General features: G+C 40.4%; 1 protein-coding gene across 9 annotated transcripts; it reads right to left on the bottom strand.

Annotated features, from left to right (window-relative positions):
- Nucleotides 1-176: 176 nt before the first annotated feature.
- On the bottom strand, nucleotides 177-17,530 carry elavl3 (ELAV like neuron-specific RNA binding protein 3). 9 transcript variants are annotated; one of them, XM_034142554.1, is made up of 8 exons: nucleotides 17,134-17,530; nucleotides 10,308-10,527; nucleotides 10,113-10,237; nucleotides 7,916-8,069; nucleotides 7,569-7,797; nucleotides 7,265-7,318; nucleotides 6,666-6,704; nucleotides 177-5,897 (listed from the first exon to the last, which is right to left on the bottom strand). In XM_034142554.1, the coding sequence occupies exons 1-8, from the start codon at nucleotides 17,140-17,142 to the stop codon at nucleotides 5,549-5,551; spliced, it is 1,179 nt and encodes a 392-aa protein (XP_033998445.1). In that variant the 5' UTR covers nucleotides 17,143-17,530; the 3' UTR covers nucleotides 177-5,548. The 9 variants fall into 9 exon arrangements, with proteins under 9 accessions (XP_033998445.1, XP_033998447.1, XP_033998448.1 ...); XM_034142556.1 differs by having other exon boundaries at nucleotides 7,569-7,794; XM_034142557.1 differs by having other exon boundaries at nucleotides 10,113-10,216.
- Between the last annotated feature and the right edge of the window lie 3,041 nt (nucleotides 17,531-20,571).

Here is a 20,571-nt window from a genome sequence, read left to right as displayed (position 1 = left end):
ACTGTTCTTACAAACTTATACCATTTATTCAACTTCTTATTTAATTCATATAAAATATACACCTTGCAAAAGACCTATTGCATAACTAATTATACTTGTCTAATGAAACAACCTGGCATGGGCAGAAGTGTTCAGTGATAACATTCAACAATCTCAGTCAATAAAAACGGGATCACTCAATATTTGTAACTTTTATTTTATTTTTTTCTGGCATGTAAAGTACAAATAATTAAACAATTCCATGAAAAAGTCTTCAAGCGTCTTCAGCTGAAATCCCAGTAATAAATATCCTAGACTAAACTGAAAGGTTTATTTTTTTTTTCTTTGTTAAATTTTGACATTGTTCATTTGGTCATGTTTGGAAGTATGAGATTTTGAACTGTTTTGATCATTTTCACCTTTTGATTTGTTCTACCATTCCAGGAAAATGTAAGAAAAACATCACTAAGTTACTGCGTCCCCTCTTCTAAATAAATAGACACAAAATACAGTTGGTTGAGAAACAGAAGGACCACTCACCCCTTTACTCCCCTAGAGACACCCAAGAAAACCTTCCTGCAGCTTTTCTGAGCTCTGTAATATTGTTGCCGAAGGTCTTTGCTGGGTTTTTTAAATGCATCTCGGGGCTAAAGAACATCTTAGTTTCAATTCAGATGATCTCAGTATTACAATGCTGTTACAGAAACAAACCCTTAATATCTTTTTTTTTTATCAACCCATCAGCATAAACAGGAAAGCATCTTGTGAGCTATCAAACCTAAGACATCCCTTTTGTTCCTGGCTAGTTTTTGGACCATCAAATGTTCCAAAACCTCGCTACAGGGACTGTCCCATGTCTCGGGGGTTCATAGAGTGGTTGAAAAAACAAGACTGTGATTAGATTAAATAATTAAAAGATTTTCATTTAACAAGACAAACAGAACACAGGCAGTAAAGGCATAACATCTAGCACACAGCATGTATGTTTATACACTTCAATTAGTTAAATATAGCAGTGCATTCTTTGACTATGGAGAACGTTTCCAAATCGTACTTCTAAAGCTGTTTTTCTATTTGTCCCCCTTTTTAAGAAACGTAATGGTGTAACCACAATTTTGGCAAACTTAAAATCTTTTAAACTTGCAAATATAATGAAATAAACCATAAATATACACAAAACATACTTTATACGAGGCAATAATAATAATAATAATCATAATAAATAGTTTTTAAGTTAACAATAAGTTAAAACTACAAGCTTAAAGTCGCCCAAATAATACAAGTTTGTTGGCGCTATTTTGAATTTTTTCTGTTTAAATTATTTTATGTTGCAACAAAAGCTACCACAGACTTTTACAAACACAATTGAACACAGTTTGATTGAAATAAAAAAATCTAACTAAGTCTAAACTCGGCATACACTGTAAAACTGCAACTAATTAAATAATGAAGAAAAATAACAAACTGTACCCAATCAATGCAACCAAACATAATCTTTGACCCATGTGTGTTCTATATGGCAACATCAACAACACAAATACGCTAATTCAACAAGTGAGTCTTGATATGTAAATGAAATCAATAAGTTACAGGAAAGAAATGATATTTGAAATTGACATGGGCTAAAAACTGATGATATATTAGACAGTATTCCTTTCAAGGTCATTGAATTGCTCTATTGAGTCAGCCAAATATGCAGTTTCTTTGAGCTTTCATGGTCAGAGCACAAATTAGGGGCTAAGGAAGTGATTATGGAAATGTACAGATCAGACCTCTCATTGCTTGTTTTATTTTCTTAATGAGTCCGTTCATTTTAATGTTTTTGTCTGAACTTTTACTATTCCGCAAACCTTTTCAGTGTGACGTTTAATTTCTTTTTTTAAAAATATATATCATTTGATCTCAGTCAATATAAAAACAAAGCACATTGCACTTACTGTTCCATAGGAAAGTTTTTTTGTCTTTTTAAATGAATATTGTTGTTGCTCAAGCAGTGTAGTACTGTTTCCTGCCATGGTCCTTGGCTCTCTACTGTACATCAGGTGTAGGTCTTGGTATCGACTGTGTATGAAAGGTCGTTTGGGGCTGTGGGTTTGGTTTGTGGGTTGACTGTACTACATCGGACATGGCTGGGTAAACAACTCCAGCTGCAGTTCAACGTGGCCTGTTATCTAGGTTTTTCCTAACGTCTATCACTGGTCTGACCAAGTGCTCAGTCCTATATTTCTTCCAATTTGCTCGACCCAAAGTGGCTAGATTAGCCATTTTTGTGGTCATCTCCGGAAACGTCAGCGACAATCATTTAGAGTATTTCGGGGGGGGGAAACAGATCGAAAGATGCCAGAGTAAGTGGTGCAAAGTTAACGGTTTTAAAGGATTCAATTAGTCACAAAACAAAGCAGATGATATAAAGTATGGGGGGGAAAACATTATAAGAATGCATCAAATTTGTACTTTGTCTAGAGGCGAACTGATTCATCGTAATTTATATTTTGATATGTTTTTTTTCTATCATTCGGTGTGTGTGCATACAATTTGTGCAAATGGGATTGCTTGCGACTGTTTCATTTTAGCATTTGGTTTAGTGGTTATAGGATTTACTAATGCAAACTGATATGTGCAACTTAGATATTTAAAAGTAATGATAACGGAAATTGTAGAGGGTCCTTATTCAATAAATAACATAGATTTGTACAGCAATTACTCAGGGAATAATATAGTTAGTCTTAATTTATCCTTCTTGGTACTGACTTGCAAAGCAATTCTTTGGCAAAAATCAAATCTATCTAATCATAAAGAGCCATGCTCAGTGTTCATATGAATCTGTATCACTGTTTGAATCTGCATTTTACCTTTTTCATTTGCAAGCAGCTATTCGGTTGTTCAGCTGAGCGATGAGCCGGTCTCACTGCAGCTTTGTCTGGGATTCTCAAGTCAAAGAACTTCACTTCACTGCACCATGGTGGAAGCAACACTGTACACAACTTCAGGACAAGAGAGGAGTGTGTATAAGCACTCAGAAGTATAGATGTGTCTGTCAGGTTACATACTCAAGTGTTGAATTTAGCTTTTTTTACATCTAATTTACTTTTGTTAGTTAATTTCAATTGTTGTGATATGCTTGAACGGTTAAGTTTGTATGAGATACGATGCTCCTTCGCCCCTTCCCTAAATCCCCACCCATACACCGCATGCTTATTCCCCCTTGCTCTGCAAAGATCAGAGGGTTTAAAATAAAGCCATGCGATGTCCCAATTTTTCCAAGCTTAAGAATCTGTAAAAATTCAGCACAAGGTCTTGTTCCTTTGTATGTATAAAAATAGATTTATCTCTAATGTAATCCTTTCAAAGAGATCGTCCTCTTTGGCTAACACAGCGTCATTTAGAAAAGCAAAAGCAAAAATGTCTTGAATATAGTTGACCTTATTTAATCTATTATCATGTGCAGATGTCTTGATATTGAAAGACATTCGCTCTCCCCACGGTAAATCGTAAGTCTGGTCTGTAACAGACGTTTCATCTAGACAGGTTGGCCTTAATGTTTCATCAAGGGTGCCATAAATAATTTTCATGCAATTGGGTTGGGGATATTTTGAGTAATGCTATTTTTGTGAAAGTGCCAAATAGATCTAAAGCAGATAAATAAATACCTTTCCGTTGTAAACAGATGTATTATTATGACACTTATTTGCAGGCTTGATGTTGTACAGTCATCTTTTAAGAGGGCAGGAGTACAAAGTTTCTTGGAAGCTTTTAAGAGAATTTAGCGGTTTTAAATAAAACTGAGGAGCATTTGGCAAAGCTAGAGGAACTATTAATCTTTTTCCTCCAAGGATCAGTGATCATTTTAACATTGCCATATATTATCGCTCACACACGAGACTCTAAGTCAGTTTTAAATATTCAGTCAGTTGGAACTGCAGTCCTACTAATCTGCTCTATGCATGTTGGTTCTGTAGATGTGCTCAACTGAATGGTAACAATTTGACCTAATTTATCCTGGGAGCTTCTATCTGTGCACTAGACTGAAGAATAATACCGGTGCTCTTGAGTTTTTGCTCATGTGTGTTATATCTCTGCAGAGTAGCATAGACCATTGTTCAGTCAATGGGGTGTATTGTTTGACATTTTCTTCTGAGTTACTTGTAGCTGCTTCTTGGGTCTTAATCCCATTCAAACTATCAAATTCCTGCCTCCATTTATAGTTATTAATCTAAAGCCTTGAAGTCCTGTCTTGCTGTAACTTTCATAATCAAAGCAAGAACATTATAATTTGGATGTCTTGTTTGCTTTGTTCTCGTGACGAAAGATGGCCTTTGTGTTAAAGGGATATCGCACCAAATCATGGCTGACAATTCCATCCAGAGTAAAAAGGCCTGTCGTTAATGTGCTGAGGTGTAATACATTTCTTTGCAAAAAGTGAAAAAACACCGGTATATTCCTCTGACGTGGCTGTGTTATGATGAGACGGTTTTCCCCTTGTACTCGTCGCACTCTCGCCCACTAGAGATTTACTAATGAACACTGTCACCATGGGAGCACTGCCACTCTGCTCTAAGTTCACAGACAGTCTGCTTGTGTTGAACCCATCCTAAGGATAGATTAGAAGATCAATCCAGGAACGTTTGCTATGTTTTACTTAATATATCTTCTAGTTATTGAACTGTGTTTCAGTGATACAGAAGTGTACTATTAATGTTGTTTGGTGTGAGACTGTGAGGGAAAGAGGCATTCTGATGGCTTTCGGACTACTCTTTTCTGTGACCAGTTTTCATTGGTTAGCCTAAATCTTATTGGGTCTGAGCTAATCAGCTCACATATGGTAGAGGAACTGCCTTTACGCTAGGCACCACCTAATGCAGGTCAGGAAACAGTAGTCAACGTTTCTAGAAAATGCTTACATACTCGGCTATTATAACCACCTTAAATATTGAATATATAGTTATATTTTTAATAGACGTATATAAGAGAACACTGTTTTTTAATTTCATTTTCTTTGATCTAAAAAAATCGCTGATTCAAAATGCCCAAGTGTAAAAAAAGTGACTACATCCTCTCCAGCAAGATAATAGGAGAGATGGTGGGGTAAGAGTTTGGGTAAATTGCACATATTTGTTCATTTTAAATTTTTGATCGTTTTGTTCATCAGTTGTCATTATTTGCCTGAATTCAATCAAAGCACTCAGTACACATTCTCTGTCACATTCGTTAGACTGTCTCCTAAATAGATAGCTCTTGCTCCTACCCAACAAACCAGCTACGTACCCCTTCTAATTCAATCCAGGCAAATATAGGGAAGGACTAGCATGTTGTGTAAAGAGAAAAGAAAAACTCCACTAGTGTGTTTGTTTGATACTCTGACTTGTGTATGCTTGCGCGTATGGATATGTTTGGTTATGTCTGTGCGTGTATGCCTGTATCTGCATGTCTGTGTTTGTGATAATATATTATGGATTTGTGTGTGAATGTGTCAGAGAGAGACTCAGTCCAGGCCCATGTAGAGTGATGTCACAGGGAGCTCAGGGGGCTCCCTGCAGGTCGAAGGAGCTTGGTGCCCGCAGCCTCTCTCTCAGGCCTTGTGCTGCTTGCTGGTCTTGAAGGAAACCTGCAGCACGCGGTCGCCAAGGCGGTAGCCATTAAGGCTAGCGATAGCCATGGCAGCTTCATCGTAGTTGGTCATGGTGACGAAGCCAAAGCCCTTACATTTGTTGGTGGTGAAGTCACGGATGACCTTGACATTGGTGACTGCGCCGAATGGCCCAAAGAGCTGCCACAGGACGCTCTCGTCCGCCTCTGGGGACAGGTTGTACACAAAGATGCACCAGCCGGCTCCAGTTGGACCGGTAAGGTTGACGCCCGCAAGGCTGGTCATGCTGTCAATGGTGATGGGGGAGAATCTGGGGAAGAGAGTAGGAGAGCTACCATGGGTGTCATTCTGAAGTTCTACACAGCATCCAGTTCTCTATACTGTCTCTTATGGGCTTGTTTCTGTGAGAAATGATAAAGATTGGAGTCGGGGGACTCCATCTCCATCCCCTCTGCTGTACAGTAAGTAGATAAATATGTGTGGGCACCGCAGTGGCTCCAAACTACCTGCTTTTATACAGAATGACACTGTGTGCCCTGAGACACTGACACCCACACACTGTGAATATTTTTCTCATTTTTCTCTGCTGACCAAAGCCTCTGGAATAATTAAACATGATTCACAATGTTCAACAGAAACCACAGTATTGAACAAAACACAGAAACCTAGAGAGGGATGAAAAGCAAATTGGAATCAAATCAAATCATACACAAACTGGAGCAAACAGAGGAGACGCAAACGGAATCTGGTATGTCCATGCTGGTGAAAAAAAAGGGACATTAAAGCAACTGAAACTGACAATGTTAGTTCATAAATAAATACATATAAATTATTTCTATTAATTAAAATAAAAAGAACGAAAAGGTTAAACAAAGCCATGCCAGAATACCCTGCTGTTAGAAGCTTGCATCATTGCATTACTGATAGTATTTTGTTGTCTAGGCTGCTTCTGTAACATGGTTTATATGGGCAGTGGGTATTAAGAATTGTGGCCATTTTATCTGATTTCGAGATGAAGTCAGCAGGTGGTATTCCAGGCACTTTGTTTGAGGTTTTAATTTGGCATGGATGCTTTTGAAAATACACCTTTGGCATTTACCTCTTGACTCCGTAGCTGGCGTTTAGTAAATTGTCGAGTCTGCAACGCAAGAGGGAAAATGAAGGGGATGCAAAAGTTAGTTATGAGATCTACAAGGAAGGGGGGCTTTCAGTTAACATGTTGCTTCTTCAGCGGCCTCCAGAGGGCATCCTCCGCTGCATCGCAGTCCCAAACCATCCAACCACAAACTGATGGCGTCTAAAAAAACTCCTGTGAGTATGTCTCAGCTGGTATTTATTGTTTGTCGAGTTCGGTTGGTTAAACTCCAAAATAGATCCCCCTTTAACAAAATCTGTATCCTAGGCCATTTCACATCTACTGATAAAAAGTAATTAGCCATAATGAATAAGTTAGCATGCCCTGATCTACAATTGTTTATGAGGTTATATAAACATATTTACTTCTGAAAGCCTTTGAACCTTTATTCAAAAATATCAATGTATAGATGTGGCCGACATCTGACAATTTCTCTCTATATTATGCCCATTATGTTGTAAAGACAAACTTTAAAGGTTCAGAGTCATTCTTCCTAAACCAGTATTTATTTAGCTTTGTTGTTTTGTTTTTTAAATTGTATTTGGAAAAGTCTGGTCTCTTACATTGGTTTTGAGCTGTTATTTGGATCTGGTCCCTTTCCAAGTGAAGGGATCATGCTGCAGTTTAAAAGAAAGTCAGAGAGAAAGAGTGAGAAGGAGGGACAATGCAATATTGCCAATTCCTTCTGTACTGTAAAGCAATAATATTGCTTCAAGGAACAATTTGTTAGTATAGACAGAAACGGTTGTTTTGAATTTGAATTTCTTTTGAATACACATTTTCCCACTTGCTGTTTGTGGGGCGTGCGACTTCATCTGATATGCCTTAGCACTCTTAGGTGGTGTGAGTCTGCCGGGGGTTCAGTACCTGAAACGCTGAGTCTGGTGGTGCAGCGGCCCTGTGTAGCGGCGGGCAGCGGTCTGGTACAGCTGAGTCAGTAAGGCCTGGCCTGTCTTCTGGCTGGGGTTGTTGGCAAACTTGACAGTGATGGGCTCCGCGGCCCCCAAAGGCTTCTGTCCGTTCAGACCTTTGATGGCCTCCTCTGCCTCATTGCGCTTATCAAACCGGATGAAGCCCACTCCTCGTGATATGCCTGCTCCGATTTAGAATAAGAAAAAAATGTTACTACCTTGGCATCCATGACAGTTTCTGCCTACCAGTCTTTCTTACAGACATGGAATGGCTTTTTCGTGGGACATGATGTAAGGCCTTACCTGTGACTTGGTCCACTAGGATACGGGATGTGATGATGCGACCGTATTGGGAGAACAGCTGCTCCATGTCCTTCTGGTTCATGGTTTTGGGGAGTCCACTCACGTAAAGGTTGGCATCACGGATGGAAGCCGAGCTTGGCCGGGCATATGACACCTTTAACACCAACACAAAATAATAATTTGATTACATTTATGTACCCCAAAATCACAAAGTTTCAGATGGCTTAAATTAGGGAAACATATTGAAAAAAAACCAGATATCTTTGGAGTGACTTTCCAACAAATAGTCTTTTTGTCATTCTCCTTTTTTCCTCTTTCTCTTAAATATCTGTTGACCCAAAGTCATACTGATCATCAGCTAACACGCCTAAGTGTAAGCTTTGTTTTGCACTGAAAAGCATCAGTTAGTTGATGTATTTTGCCTGAAATCACTGGTGACTTAATTAGTGCACAGCCATTTTTGGTGCGTCTGTGCTTATATCCCTTATGGTTCTCTGTTGGTCTACTTTCGTACTGCAGATAAATATTGAATTGATTGTTTTAAAAAGGGCACAAAAACATTCTTGTTTTTGTGTTTATGGGAGCATGCGAACACATGTGTGACAGATAATCCAGTTCAGTGTATTGTTGGAAGTGCTGTGATTGTGTGTGATGGAGAGACAGAGTGAGTGTTGTGTGAGATAGGCTGAGCTGTCCTGCCTCTTTCCTTTGTCTCTATGCTCTGGGGGAGAAATGCTCCACTGGCAAACAGCACACAATGTAAGGGCATCACAAGACTTGCAAGATCCTCGAAAACTTGAAAACACTCTGACACACACACACACATTGCTTATATGCATATGTGTTGGTGTGACAAATATACATATTAACGAATTGTACTATTTTAAGACAGCTGTAATCTGATTTGCTTAGGCACAAAGAAAGCTTTGAATTTGAATTAAAAAGGACTTGTATATTATCTTTCAGATGAATACAGGTGTTCTGATTTTATCCGTCACTACTGAGCACCAGTGTCTATTGTGTACACAGACGGACTGTGTGAGCAGGAGGGTTGTGTGGTGCAGTGATTAGGGTGTTCTGGGTGAGTCAGGGGGGAGTCGCTGTGTTCCGGGACCAGAGGCTGCCCTATAATTAACCCTCTCCCTGTCGCTCCCACAGTACAGATGGTGCCTGAAGCCCATATGGCCTCTAATCCTGTCATTGGCATTCTGCTCTCCGAGCTACCCCCTACCCTTTCACTGATGCCCCCCCTCCCCTCCCTCACAGCGTCGCCCCTCTTTATTTAAGCATTCTGTAAAATCAGATAAAACTATGCTTTTGAGCAGAGGAGTTATTTTGTAACATTGGAGAATAAGGAAATACAAATGTAATTAAAGATTAAGCGATGTATGTATAGATAAATTGAATGATTATAGAATGTCATAACATAAGATTAACAATATAATGTGTTTACACAATCAACACCTTTTCTACATGGTTGTTCCAGAGTCAGAACAAATTTGAATCCATAAGAAATGAGAGAAATAAGTGCAATTTTGTGCACAATATTTTGCACGCAGGACATTTCATAATTATGAAATGATGAAACCCAAATCCAGCTCTTGACTTCCTCATTATAGCTAGTTTTTTCAGTCAGCCGTTCATCAGAATTAAAGTCCCTCTTCATGGACAGCTGTTGGAAGATCACCTGCTCTGCTTTCTCAGAGATTTGATTTCTCAATCCTGCAGTTCTGTCTGAATCTTTGATCTACTTAGGGGGATGGAAGGAAGTGGTGTCTTATAATATGCCCCCTCTTTCCCTCATCTGATTTTGGGACAAAGAAGGCCCCTAATTAGCCTGGATAAGAGGCAGATGGGGTAACCAGGACTGACCCTAGTGCACCACAGCCTGCCTTCCTAATTACATTTCCATCACAATAACCTCTGCATGCTGTCGGCCTCTTGCTTTCTGACCTCCACACTCTTCTGCTCTTTTCACCCTTTCTCTACTTCCTTTGTTCTGGCGACCGCTCCCTTCTGCCTCCTCCTCCCCATTTTCCTCCCCTCCCGCTGTCACGTCTGTCGCCACCTCTCTTAGCAACCCCACCCCGCCCCCCTCACACCCTTGACAAAATCTCGACTTCCTTTATTTTTGTCTTGTGCGGTTTGAAGAATGCTTAAGAAAAAAAAAAAAATGCGATTATTGTAGAAAGCTCACCTTGATTGTTTTAGTCTGCAGCTTGAGACCATTCAGTGTGTTGATGGCCTTATCTGCATCGTTTGGATCCACATAGTTTACGAAACCATATCCCAAACTCTGACCTGGAGACAAAGAAAGACCCCCTGAAATGTCAGTGATTTTAAGAGCCAGTCATAAAGTTATTTCTTTCCGGATGTGGACAAAGAGTAGTACCTGTTATCTTGTCTCTGACCAGCTTGCAGGACTCGATCTCTCCAATGCTGCCAAACAAACTTTTGAACTCTTCCTGGGTCATGTTCTGAGGCAGATAGTTGACGATCAGGTTGGTTTTGCTGTCGTCTGTGGAGCCATTGGTGCTAATGACTGGACCGTTGGGCAGACTGGTTCCGCTTGGACCGTTGGACACCTGGGTTTCCATGGTGCTGATTATCTGCTGAGGAAGAGGGTGGGGTTAGATTCATAATTCACAAAGAGACAGAAAAGGAGTGTTTTTTTAACATAAACTATACACACAAGACACGCGCACAGACTGTCCACTCTGTCACTGTCAGAGGGAAAGGTCAGAAATCAGCATTGCTAAAATGGAGATGGATACACGGTTTGATTCATTATCTCCCCTCCCCCACTTTTACCCCATCTTCCCCCTCTCTCGCTCCCTGCCTCTGGTCCTGCAGATGTCACAGTCCCTTTTTCCTTACTTCTCCCCTCCCCCTATCTCTTCCAGGGTCAAACACCATTACATCATTACACAGGGATGGATAATAGTGATGGTGGTGTGTGAGGCCGGGGGAGTTTGACGGTGGCAGTGGTTTACGAGATGACGGACAAAAGGAGGGTTGTGTTAAAGAGATTTAATGCTACAGGAAATAAGGAATATCACGGTTTGGTAGAAAAATAAGGTTGAATTACACTTGTGTTCCTAAGATCTTGTTCAGATGTCTTTGTGGTCAGCTGACTTGTTTTTGTAAGTAGAGTAAAGGCGTTGGTTAGTGCACAGTATAGTGTTTGTGTTGCTCTGGAGTACACCGTGTTGCTTAATTTGATCCACAGCGGCTCCTCAAGCAACATCTGTGTTGCCAAAAACAAAACTTCCTGCTCCACTTTCCATTTCCTCTCAACACCCACTTCTCTGTGTCTGGATCATTATCTCTGGTGTAAATCTACATGGAAAATCACTGCAAACTCTGTATTTTAAACTAAGGACAAATCATTTCAAGGTGACATGTTTGTCGTCTTGTTCCTAAGTGTGATGCTAATGTTTTAAAGCTGCAGTGATTTGATTTGAAGATTTGAAGAAATAACAAAATGTTCAGGCTTATTATCAAAAATATGTATACATCCTATTTTCTTGTGCACATTAAATGAAAGGACAAGTCTTTTTTTTCATTTGCATCTGTGTGATTTTCATGTTCAAACATCATTTGATTAAATATTGAATTCATTGCACATGTCAACGTAAATACGTATGCATGTTTATATTTAGGTTATCGTTGTTGACTCATGCAAATCAAGTTGGCCTCTTCAACATTACTGTGTGTTTGCATTTGAAGTACATTTTACAGTTGACTGTATTAAAATGCCTGTATCCTTTTTTATTTTTTAAATAAAAGTGTGGGCTGTCTGGATATACAATTGAAATGCATAAACAGTTTGGTAGTATTCCCATTATATAAATTGTTCTGTCAGATTCTTGGTTTGATCCATTGGAGCTTGAAGATTTATGTATGTCAATAAAGTTGAATAAATCTCCTCTGACTGCAAGTAAAAAAGGGATTTCATTTTATCTATTATCATTAATTCTATTTGAAGGTTTTCCTTTATTGGATTTTTTTGATTACTTCCTGAGATAACTAACAATAAGCTTTTACTTTTATAAGTATTTCTCTTTTTATGTTAACCGCAAAATAATCACAATTAATAATTTTCTGTCAGGTTGTTAATTTAATTCACAGCTCACCATCTCTCGTGAATCCACCACCGTTTTGTGAGTATAGGCTTTGTTTCCTGTGTTACCATCACATTGCTAAAATAATTCATTTGTTTCAGATCTATATGCCATTACATGTTGTCTCTCTTTTTTCCAGCGTCTGTGGATGGGGTTTGTCTAACCTGGATTTTCTTCTCGTCTCTGTAACCTGCTCTTGCTTTGAGCCTCACCTCGACTCCGGTTGCCCAGGTAACAGCCCCTCAAAGACTGCATTGTTTCTAATGGCTGAATGGCTTTCTTACTTTCAGTGTGTTTGTCTCTGTGCTTGTTAGGAGCAGATATGCAGGTCAGACATGTCTTCCTCTGTGTATAATAGTATATGGCTTTGTGGAAGCAGGGAATATCAGTAAGTCAAATAGATAATGACAAGGGGAGAAGGAGCACGGTGAGAGGGTAAAGACAGCCCAAAATAAAACTCTTCAGACATATCTACGCACAAAGGCATTGCAACGTAGATAGCAATCTGTCACAAGATTTTGATGCACCGCTTAGATGCCTGCCGACTATCTTTTTTCATTATGAATTATGAAACATTTAACATGTAAAAAAGGTTGAATCGAGGTGTTGTTTTTATTGTAATATGAACCTACACTGTTGTGCGATGTGATACATCTGACTAACAGGAATATGAGCAACTGAAAATGGGCCTAGATATGACAAAAAGCATTTTAAAGGGAGACAAAAAACATATTAGGGCAAATTTGACTCGCCAGCTGAAATAACCCTCAACATGGCAGAACACACATCCCCAGTGAACAGTGTGACGTTATATAACTCACAGACCCACAGAGTACACGCTGAGAGTGGCTGACACAAGCAACAACTAAGATTACGATTTTCATACAGGAATAGAGAGAAACAGCTTTCTTTGAAACAAACAAATAAATATAGAAAATCTGAGTTTTTTTTTATATTTAGGCCATCGTATTTATAAAAAAGAACTAATAGTCTAGCGTTTGGTTTGCAGTAAACAATTTACAATGACAGTGACACAACAAATCATTGGGAAGCTGCAGCCTACAATTGCATTAATAATACGCCCAGTTTAGATGTACTCCCACTTCAGACTCCAGACATTTTCGACCAGTGGAGACAATGAAAATGTCCACCCAGGAGCAGCTTGTAACCATGACATTCCAGTGTGAATATGGTTTAGGATCTTTGTTGCTTCTCTCTCAAAAAATGTCTTGTTAACTTACTAAAATTGACAGAAAACTGCAATAAAAATATATATTTTTTAGAAATCATCTTTCAAAATTCCTAAAAGATTCCATGTTGTTAGGGTAGCACTTGTGTCCCACACTGCTTTTTTTCTATTTTGGGGTTCTGTGAGATCTCCCTTAATATTTAATGTACTGCATCAGCATCGCCCACACATGGTCCCAGACTCGCACGCAAACAAGAGCCCTGCCTCCTCTGCCAAACACATGAACCCAGACTTGCACGCAAACAAGAGCTCTGCCTCCACTGCCAAGCACACGTACCACCTACACTGTACACTAGCATTAAATGACTAAATGTAAATGCAGCTACTGTTCTCTGTCTTCTGATATAAACCGCTTTCCTCAATTCATTTCTGCTCCAAATGCAGCACAGCACTGGAGGCTATAATGCATTGAAGAGTAATCGTCTCCCAGTTATAACATGAGATATGCCACATTATATTTTATAATACACGTAGAATCACATTTTAAAAGTGATATTAAGACAGAAAATGACATTGTCAGCATCAAGATTTTGTTTTGGCACACAGAAAAGAGAAAGGGCGTGCTACATTTTAGGCTTATTGTAGGTTTAAATTCACGTGATGTATTTGTGTAAAAAAAGTACGACAATGATCTAGACAAAGTGAATCATGAATCCAAATAAACACTGAAGGAATCCACCTAGATATTTCTAACCAACAATGCTGATAATGATTTATCCTTCCTTTTCTCTAGTCCACTTTATGATGCATTATATCAAGATTTTTTGTCTGGAAGGCATGATTTAAAACTGAAAGCTAGACTGAAGTGTAAATGAGCCCTCTAAATAACACAGATTAGAGGATTATCTCAAACAAAGGGCATTAGCCACACTCTGCAGCTTAAGGGATCATGGTGGCAGCTGTAAAACAACAGGACGACAGGAGTCACAGCCCATGTCAGCCATGCACTGAGGCTCCATCCCATTCTCCGCTCTGCAGACTAAGAAGAAAATATTTCTAAAAGATTTCAGCTCTCTCAGTATGTGCTGCTTTGATGAGATTGGAGCAGACAACGTCAAAGGCTCAAGGAGACAAATCTGTCCTGCAAGTGCTTGTAGCATGCGGGGCGCTATCCAGCGTGCTGAAAAAGGGAGTGGCTTTCGGACGGTGTGCTGTGAGGCCAAAGAGGCCCGAGAATCAAGCAAAGACCATCGAGTCGTTTTATTTCGTTAACTTTGAAAACGTTTTCATTCGAGAAATTAAGGAATAAATTACTTGTGCGGATATTTAAATATGGCAGATGCAAAACATAATCCCTCGATTCCTCTTGTTTTTGTATTTAGCCCCCCTTTTTTTAAAGGGCAAGACTTGTAAGCTCTGCAGGCATTCATGAAGCGGAGCGCCTTTTTGCTGAATAAACGTATTGAAACGACCAAACAAAAGAGCCACCCGTTCCTCCTCTTCTGCCTCGCAGAGGCTATGGCAGCACTATGAATATTAATGTAAACAGTGGCGCTTTGTGTCGTGGCCAGGGGCTGCAGGACTCTCCGGGAACAATGACTGTTACAGTTGCCAGCCACAAGTCAAAAACGCCAGGATAGTTCAATAAAAGATGCTAAATTACAAGATATTTATTTGCTGATTTGATCGTTTTCCCTGATAAAATGAATAGCCTTTTTTTCAGTATTTTTTAAATCGAGATAACTGCCTTTACTCGGCGATTATACAGCGAATGTACACTATTATAAATAATGTCAGAGAAATCACAAGATGTTCGATTAATTGAAACCTTTTTGTGGTCATAATATTGAAAATGTATGATCAACATTTGTTACCTAAGAACACAACAGACTATTTTGCAGTCTCAGAGATAGATGGTTACATTCACTTCTTTCTTCCCTACAGGCTTTGTATTTGTTGCTGATAATTACATGAAGTCGTTGGCAACAGGAGTCAATTCACCGCTTACATAACATAATTACATTTAACGTCTCCTATAAGTTAGACAGGGCCATGTCTTCACTGTAAAAAATAATACTCCTTGAAGCCGTTTTATTGGTTTATATTGACAGAATATAAATGTCCTCTAACCTTTCAAATCATCAGCCATTACATATAATTCAATTTTTTTAATGCAACATCAAGTAACATTTAGACTGCTTTACAGTGATGGCCTCGGCTGCCCTTGTCCTTGAATTGTGTAAGTGCCTTGGATAGGTTATCTGACTCAACGCTTTTATTTGCTTGCCACTGCGGTACAGGCATGGAGGACTGCGGACATGTGGAGGGGAGCTACAGCTACCGTCGATGCTGTCTAGGCCTGCAGGGATTGTCCCTTGCAGGTAATGCACAACAAAGAGAACAAATAAAACTGGGAACGGAAATGTGTCAAGTGGACAGTCAGAGGCTCACAGATGATGAGTGTCGTCCACCCCCATTTTGCATATCTTTCCAAGGAATATTCAGACCATTTCAAATTCAGTGATGTGAGACTTTAAAGTTGTTTATGGGTCCAACTCCATCTCTCACATCCTGTTCCTACTATGTGTTAAATAATTAATCTTGTGTACTATTAGTCATAGACTGAACACCCTGACATTCTACCGTGTGTGGATATACTTCCAATTAATTCAATATTATAAAAAACTATTCTACTCAATAAGTTGAGGGATTTTACATGTTACACTTGAGGGGTTTTAACACCTGCTTGTGATTTTAAGGTTGGACCGAGGCTACATCTTTTTTTCCTGGCTTTTACAATTTAAATGCAAATGTGTCTTAATTACTCTGCTTGAATAAACAAATTGTGCTGTCAACCAGCATGTCAAGAGGTAAATCGGAGTGGGCCTTTTGAGGCTTCAAGGCCCTCGTTTGGTGCTTAAATCCAGCAGAGACACGCCCAATCCGGCCGTCGGCTCAGAGCAAAGCTAATTTATCACCGCTCACATCCCTTTCATCCGACACGCGCAACGCAAGCATGGCCATCTTGTACGTTTGCGATACTTGGAAGAAATGTGCTTAAAATGGAGATGTCTGTGCGCGTCCTTACTGTCACGGCCTCAGAGGTTTCCAGCTCATTTACTCGGTTGCATCGCAACGAGAACCCTGAGGAATTTGGACTTTGTCTGATTCAATGCAAACCAATGGATGCGTAATCTCCCTCCTCCCCCTCCCCCTCCCGGAGTGACTCGACCCTTTTTTCCTATGCCTTGCTGGATGGGCCCTCAGCCTCCGAGGCATCATGTTTTGTCTCAGAAAGCCGTCTCCAGCATCCTTGTGCTGCACCAGCAAAGAAAGCAAATCCTCCCCCACTGAACCCAGCGCCTCGTCGCCTCTCTCCATCACCATCACAGTAATCTTGCGGAATTCTTAAACCTCTATACTCCGGAAACATTTTTGCAAATATCATCAAAGCTTCGACATTTAAGCACTCGTATCGGCTGTGATACATAAACGTAAAAGCTGTGCTATCTAAAATGGCAGGATAACGACTTTATCCATCGCCCATGATGACTGCAGGCTGGAACGCAGCCGGCATGGCGCATCACTCGGTGTGAGATGTCTAATTGCCACTATCGATCGTTAATCTTATTATAAGAATACAGCATTGCATAAAGGACAAACACGTATTACGCTAATCTCAAAGATCCTCTATGTTTTGGCATGTGGGCATAGCCATGAAGCTCCGCTAAAAAGACATTTGTTTCCACAAGGAATATATCAATAGGCTAATAAGAAATACATCTGTGTATAGCTATATCTCACCACATTGCATTGCAGTTCAAAACACAACCATCATAAACACACAACGTAAGCATGCTGCCACAACAACCCTTTCACAAATATAAGAGAAGAGTAATACGTACAGTAACCATTCTTGACGTACAATGAAAGAATTCTAGGTCCTTCCTTCCACTGGTCTTGAAGCTGGATGCTGAGTCTTAATGTGTTCTTTGGCCTTTTTGTGTATTATATGGCCCTTCTGCCAGGAGTCCAAATGAAAAGAAAAAAAAGAAAAAAAGGAAAAAAATACAATCTTTGCCAGGGAATCTCAGCCCACTGAGATTGTAGGTGTCCTCTATAGGATGAAAATGAGGAGAAAGGGGTTTTCTACTGGATGATGATGAGGGAGAGTGTTCTCTCCGAGTGGCGTGGGCGATGGTTCAGAAAAAAGAGAAGCAGTGATCCTCAGCAGGGTGTGTCCAGGGGAGGGTGTTCTGGTTCTGCTGTTTTTATGTGTAATTCCCTGCTCCTCTTGCACTCTCCTTCTGTGCCTCTGCTGCAATGTTCTTCTTTTATGCGTCCTCCTGGCTGGCAGAGCGCGCTGCTGATTGGCTAATTGTGCAGGGAGGGTACTACATGGCAGCCATTGCAATGCGCTCCTCTCCCATTATCCCCTTCAGGAGAGATCACCAAGAGCCCCCCCTCCCCTATACCCTACCCTCCCCTCCCTCTTCCATCCCTGCCCTTCCATCTCTCCACTCCCTTTTTCTCGCTGCCCTTCCTTTCTTCCTGCCCCCCCCCTCTTCTCACACACACACACACACACACACACACACACACACACACACACACACACACACACACACACACACACACACACACACACACACAGAGCGCAGTGAATGGGGCTCCACCTGCACTTTGAGAACAGATGGGTGCAGCAGAAGATAGCAGACTTGTCTTTCTCATTCCCCACACTTTACACTCACTTCTCCCACAGCACAGCCCCTTCCTTTCTCTCGAATTCTCCATTTACGTTTCTGTCTGAAACCATAGCAAACAACTTCACTCCTTAGGTCTTTGTCTTTGCAAATAAAAGCTGTTTTGAGTGTAGATCGGCAGACTTTCTGAGTACACATTCTCGACTGACATTCACAGAATTGTAGCAATAGGAGTAAAGACGCAAACTATGCAATAATTGGATGGGAATTGTGGCTACAAACAAAGCATTTCATCCATAATGTGACTAATGGGTGGATGATTTCTGGACCTCTCATATGCAAGGCAGATGGCTAGCTATAGGGTCAGGTGCAGAAATGAGAATAACAAATGAGATACCCCCTGAATTCATTAATGTCTATTCAGTGAAAAGTTTAAAAAGGTGCAATTGTAGTTCTGACCAGGCTGCGCTGAATGATCTCTTTTCTTTTCTTTTTCAACAGAACTGTAGCCAGCAGTGATTTTTGTCTTATTTTACGACATCCCAATATCCCCTTCCTGAAGAGTCCTGGACCCTCTCGGCCCACCTCCTATACTGCTCCCTCCTGTGTGGTGAGTGCTCACTGAGACATGCTGTTTGGGCTCATCTATAATGCATCCCCCTGCCCCGGGACATCATGTGTGACAAATGACCTATTTCTGTGCAGACCCCCATAGGGCCTTGACCTGGGGGGGTGGGTGTGCGTGCGAGTGTGCGTAAATCAGTGTATGTTTGTTTATTTGTGTATGGGTCTATGGTTGCTGTTCATGAGAGGATGTAAAGGCTTTGTATGAAATGAACGTCTCCTATGCGTGTGTTTTCAATGTAAGTGGACACGCGGTGCTGATGTGAGTCCTCCTGCAACAACAATCAGTTCCTCTGCTCGCCTCTCCCTACCTGACCTTGAGGAGTCCTTAGACGTCTCTTGCTATAAGGACGGATGGTGCGAGGGAGGAAACGGTTTGCATTATTGACACCGACTACTTGCCTTTGATGGATATGTGGAGGAAGTCTAGACTCTATACTCAGATGGAGATAGAGAACAGGACATGCAAGAAACTAACTTCCTTTTACTGTAGGTTTCTTAATGTTTCCCCCCATCTTCAATCGCTCTTGTGTACCCCTCTTTCTTTCCGTCATTGTCCAGCAGCTCTCTTCCAGTCACATTCTGAACATGGGTCCTGTCTGATATTTTACATAATTGCCTTACATAAGTAGCAAGCTCGGCTCAAAGCTTGGATGATATTAGTGGAGATGAATATTGCATGAGGAAAGCACTTGTTAAGCGTTAATAAGAGGATAGAGATGGAGCCCCACTGTCAGTCTGTCTTAACCCCGCCCCCACCGTTCTGTCAAGCAGTGACTCAACTCAGCCTCGATGCGTTGGAGCCTTTGAGTCAGTTTGTTGAAGAGGGAGGAAGATTGTGTGTCTGTGTGTGTGTGTGTGTGTGTGTGTGTGTGTGTGTGTCAACGCATGTGTGTGTTTTTCTGCCGCTGTGTATGAACGTCTGAGAGGAGACGGCGAGATTTGGTCATTAGGTGCTTGTGTTTTTTGCCTCTTTGTTTGCTGAATAAAAGCAGCTCTTATTACACAAAGGCACCCAGGTTCGTCAACTGACTGCAGCCCCACTTACAGTTCACACTTAATGTGAATAAATGGGCTTAATTGTGGCCCCTCATTAGAGCCCCGGTTAGCAGCTCGGCAGCTGAATCCTCCCTGTGGGTAAGAGGGCATTTAAAGCGCCTATTGTACATAACTGAATCAAAGGATCAAGCATTGCTTTTCCTAAAAAGCCTTTTTGTTATTCTACTGATTATTTTCTTGTTGTTGAGGGTTCCTCCACTAGTGGTGATTAGGAGTCTTGTTGCAGTGGTCCTTTTCTCTTGGCATATCATGGAATGCTACTTGGTGCCAAAGGGATGAACTCTAAGCATTTACAAAATTAGTCCACTGGTTTTGACGTTAATCAAGCAGAACATACTAAACACTGCTAAATATGCAGTTATCATGGAAACTATAGTAGGAACAGAAACACAGCTATAGTAGGAACAGAAACAAAGCTATAGTAGGAACAGAAACACAGCTATAGTAGGAACAGAAACAAAGCTATAGTAGGAACATAAACAAAGCTATAGTAGGAACAGAAACAAAACTATAGTAGGAACAGAAACACAGCTATAGTAGGAACAGAAACAAAGCTATAGTAGGAACAGAAACACAACTATAGTAGGAACAGAAACAAAGCTATAGTAGGAACATAAACAAAGCTATAGTAGGAACATAAACAAAACTATAGTAGGAACATAAACAAAGCTATAGTAGGAACATAAACAAAGCTATAGTAGGAACAGAAACAAAGCTATAGTAGGAACAGAAACAAAGCTATAGTAGGAACATAAACAAAGCTATAGTAGGAACATAAACAAAACTATAGTAGGAACAGAAACAAAGCTATAGTAGGAACAGAAACACAACTATAGTAGGAACAGAAACAAAGCTATAGTAGGAACAGAAACACAACTATAGTAGGAACAGAAACAAAGCTATAGTAGGAACAGAAACACAGCTATAGTAGGAACATAAACAAAGCTATAGTAGGAA

The sequence above is a fragment of the Trematomus bernacchii genome, unplaced genomic scaffold (assembly GCF_902827165.1).
Source record: "Trematomus bernacchii unplaced genomic scaffold, fTreBer1.1, whole genome shotgun sequence".
NCBI lineage: Eukaryota > Metazoa > Chordata > Actinopteri > Perciformes > Nototheniidae > Trematomus > Trematomus bernacchii.
Note: the sequence above shows the minus strand (reverse complement) of the source record. Positions and strands in the feature narration are given on the sequence as shown.

Bases quoted from the DNA above. Each gene is read 5' to 3' on its own strand.
- elavl3 (XM_034142554.1), bottom strand. The intron at 7,798-7,915 runs GTAAGGCCTTAC...TCTAAATCGGAG, and splicing joins CCTAGTGGACCAAGTCACAG to CAGGCATATCACGAGGAGTG. The intron at 7,319-7,568 runs GTACTGAACCCC...TTTAAACTGCAG, and splicing joins CACCAGACTCAGCGTTTCAG to CATGATCCCTTCACTTGGAA.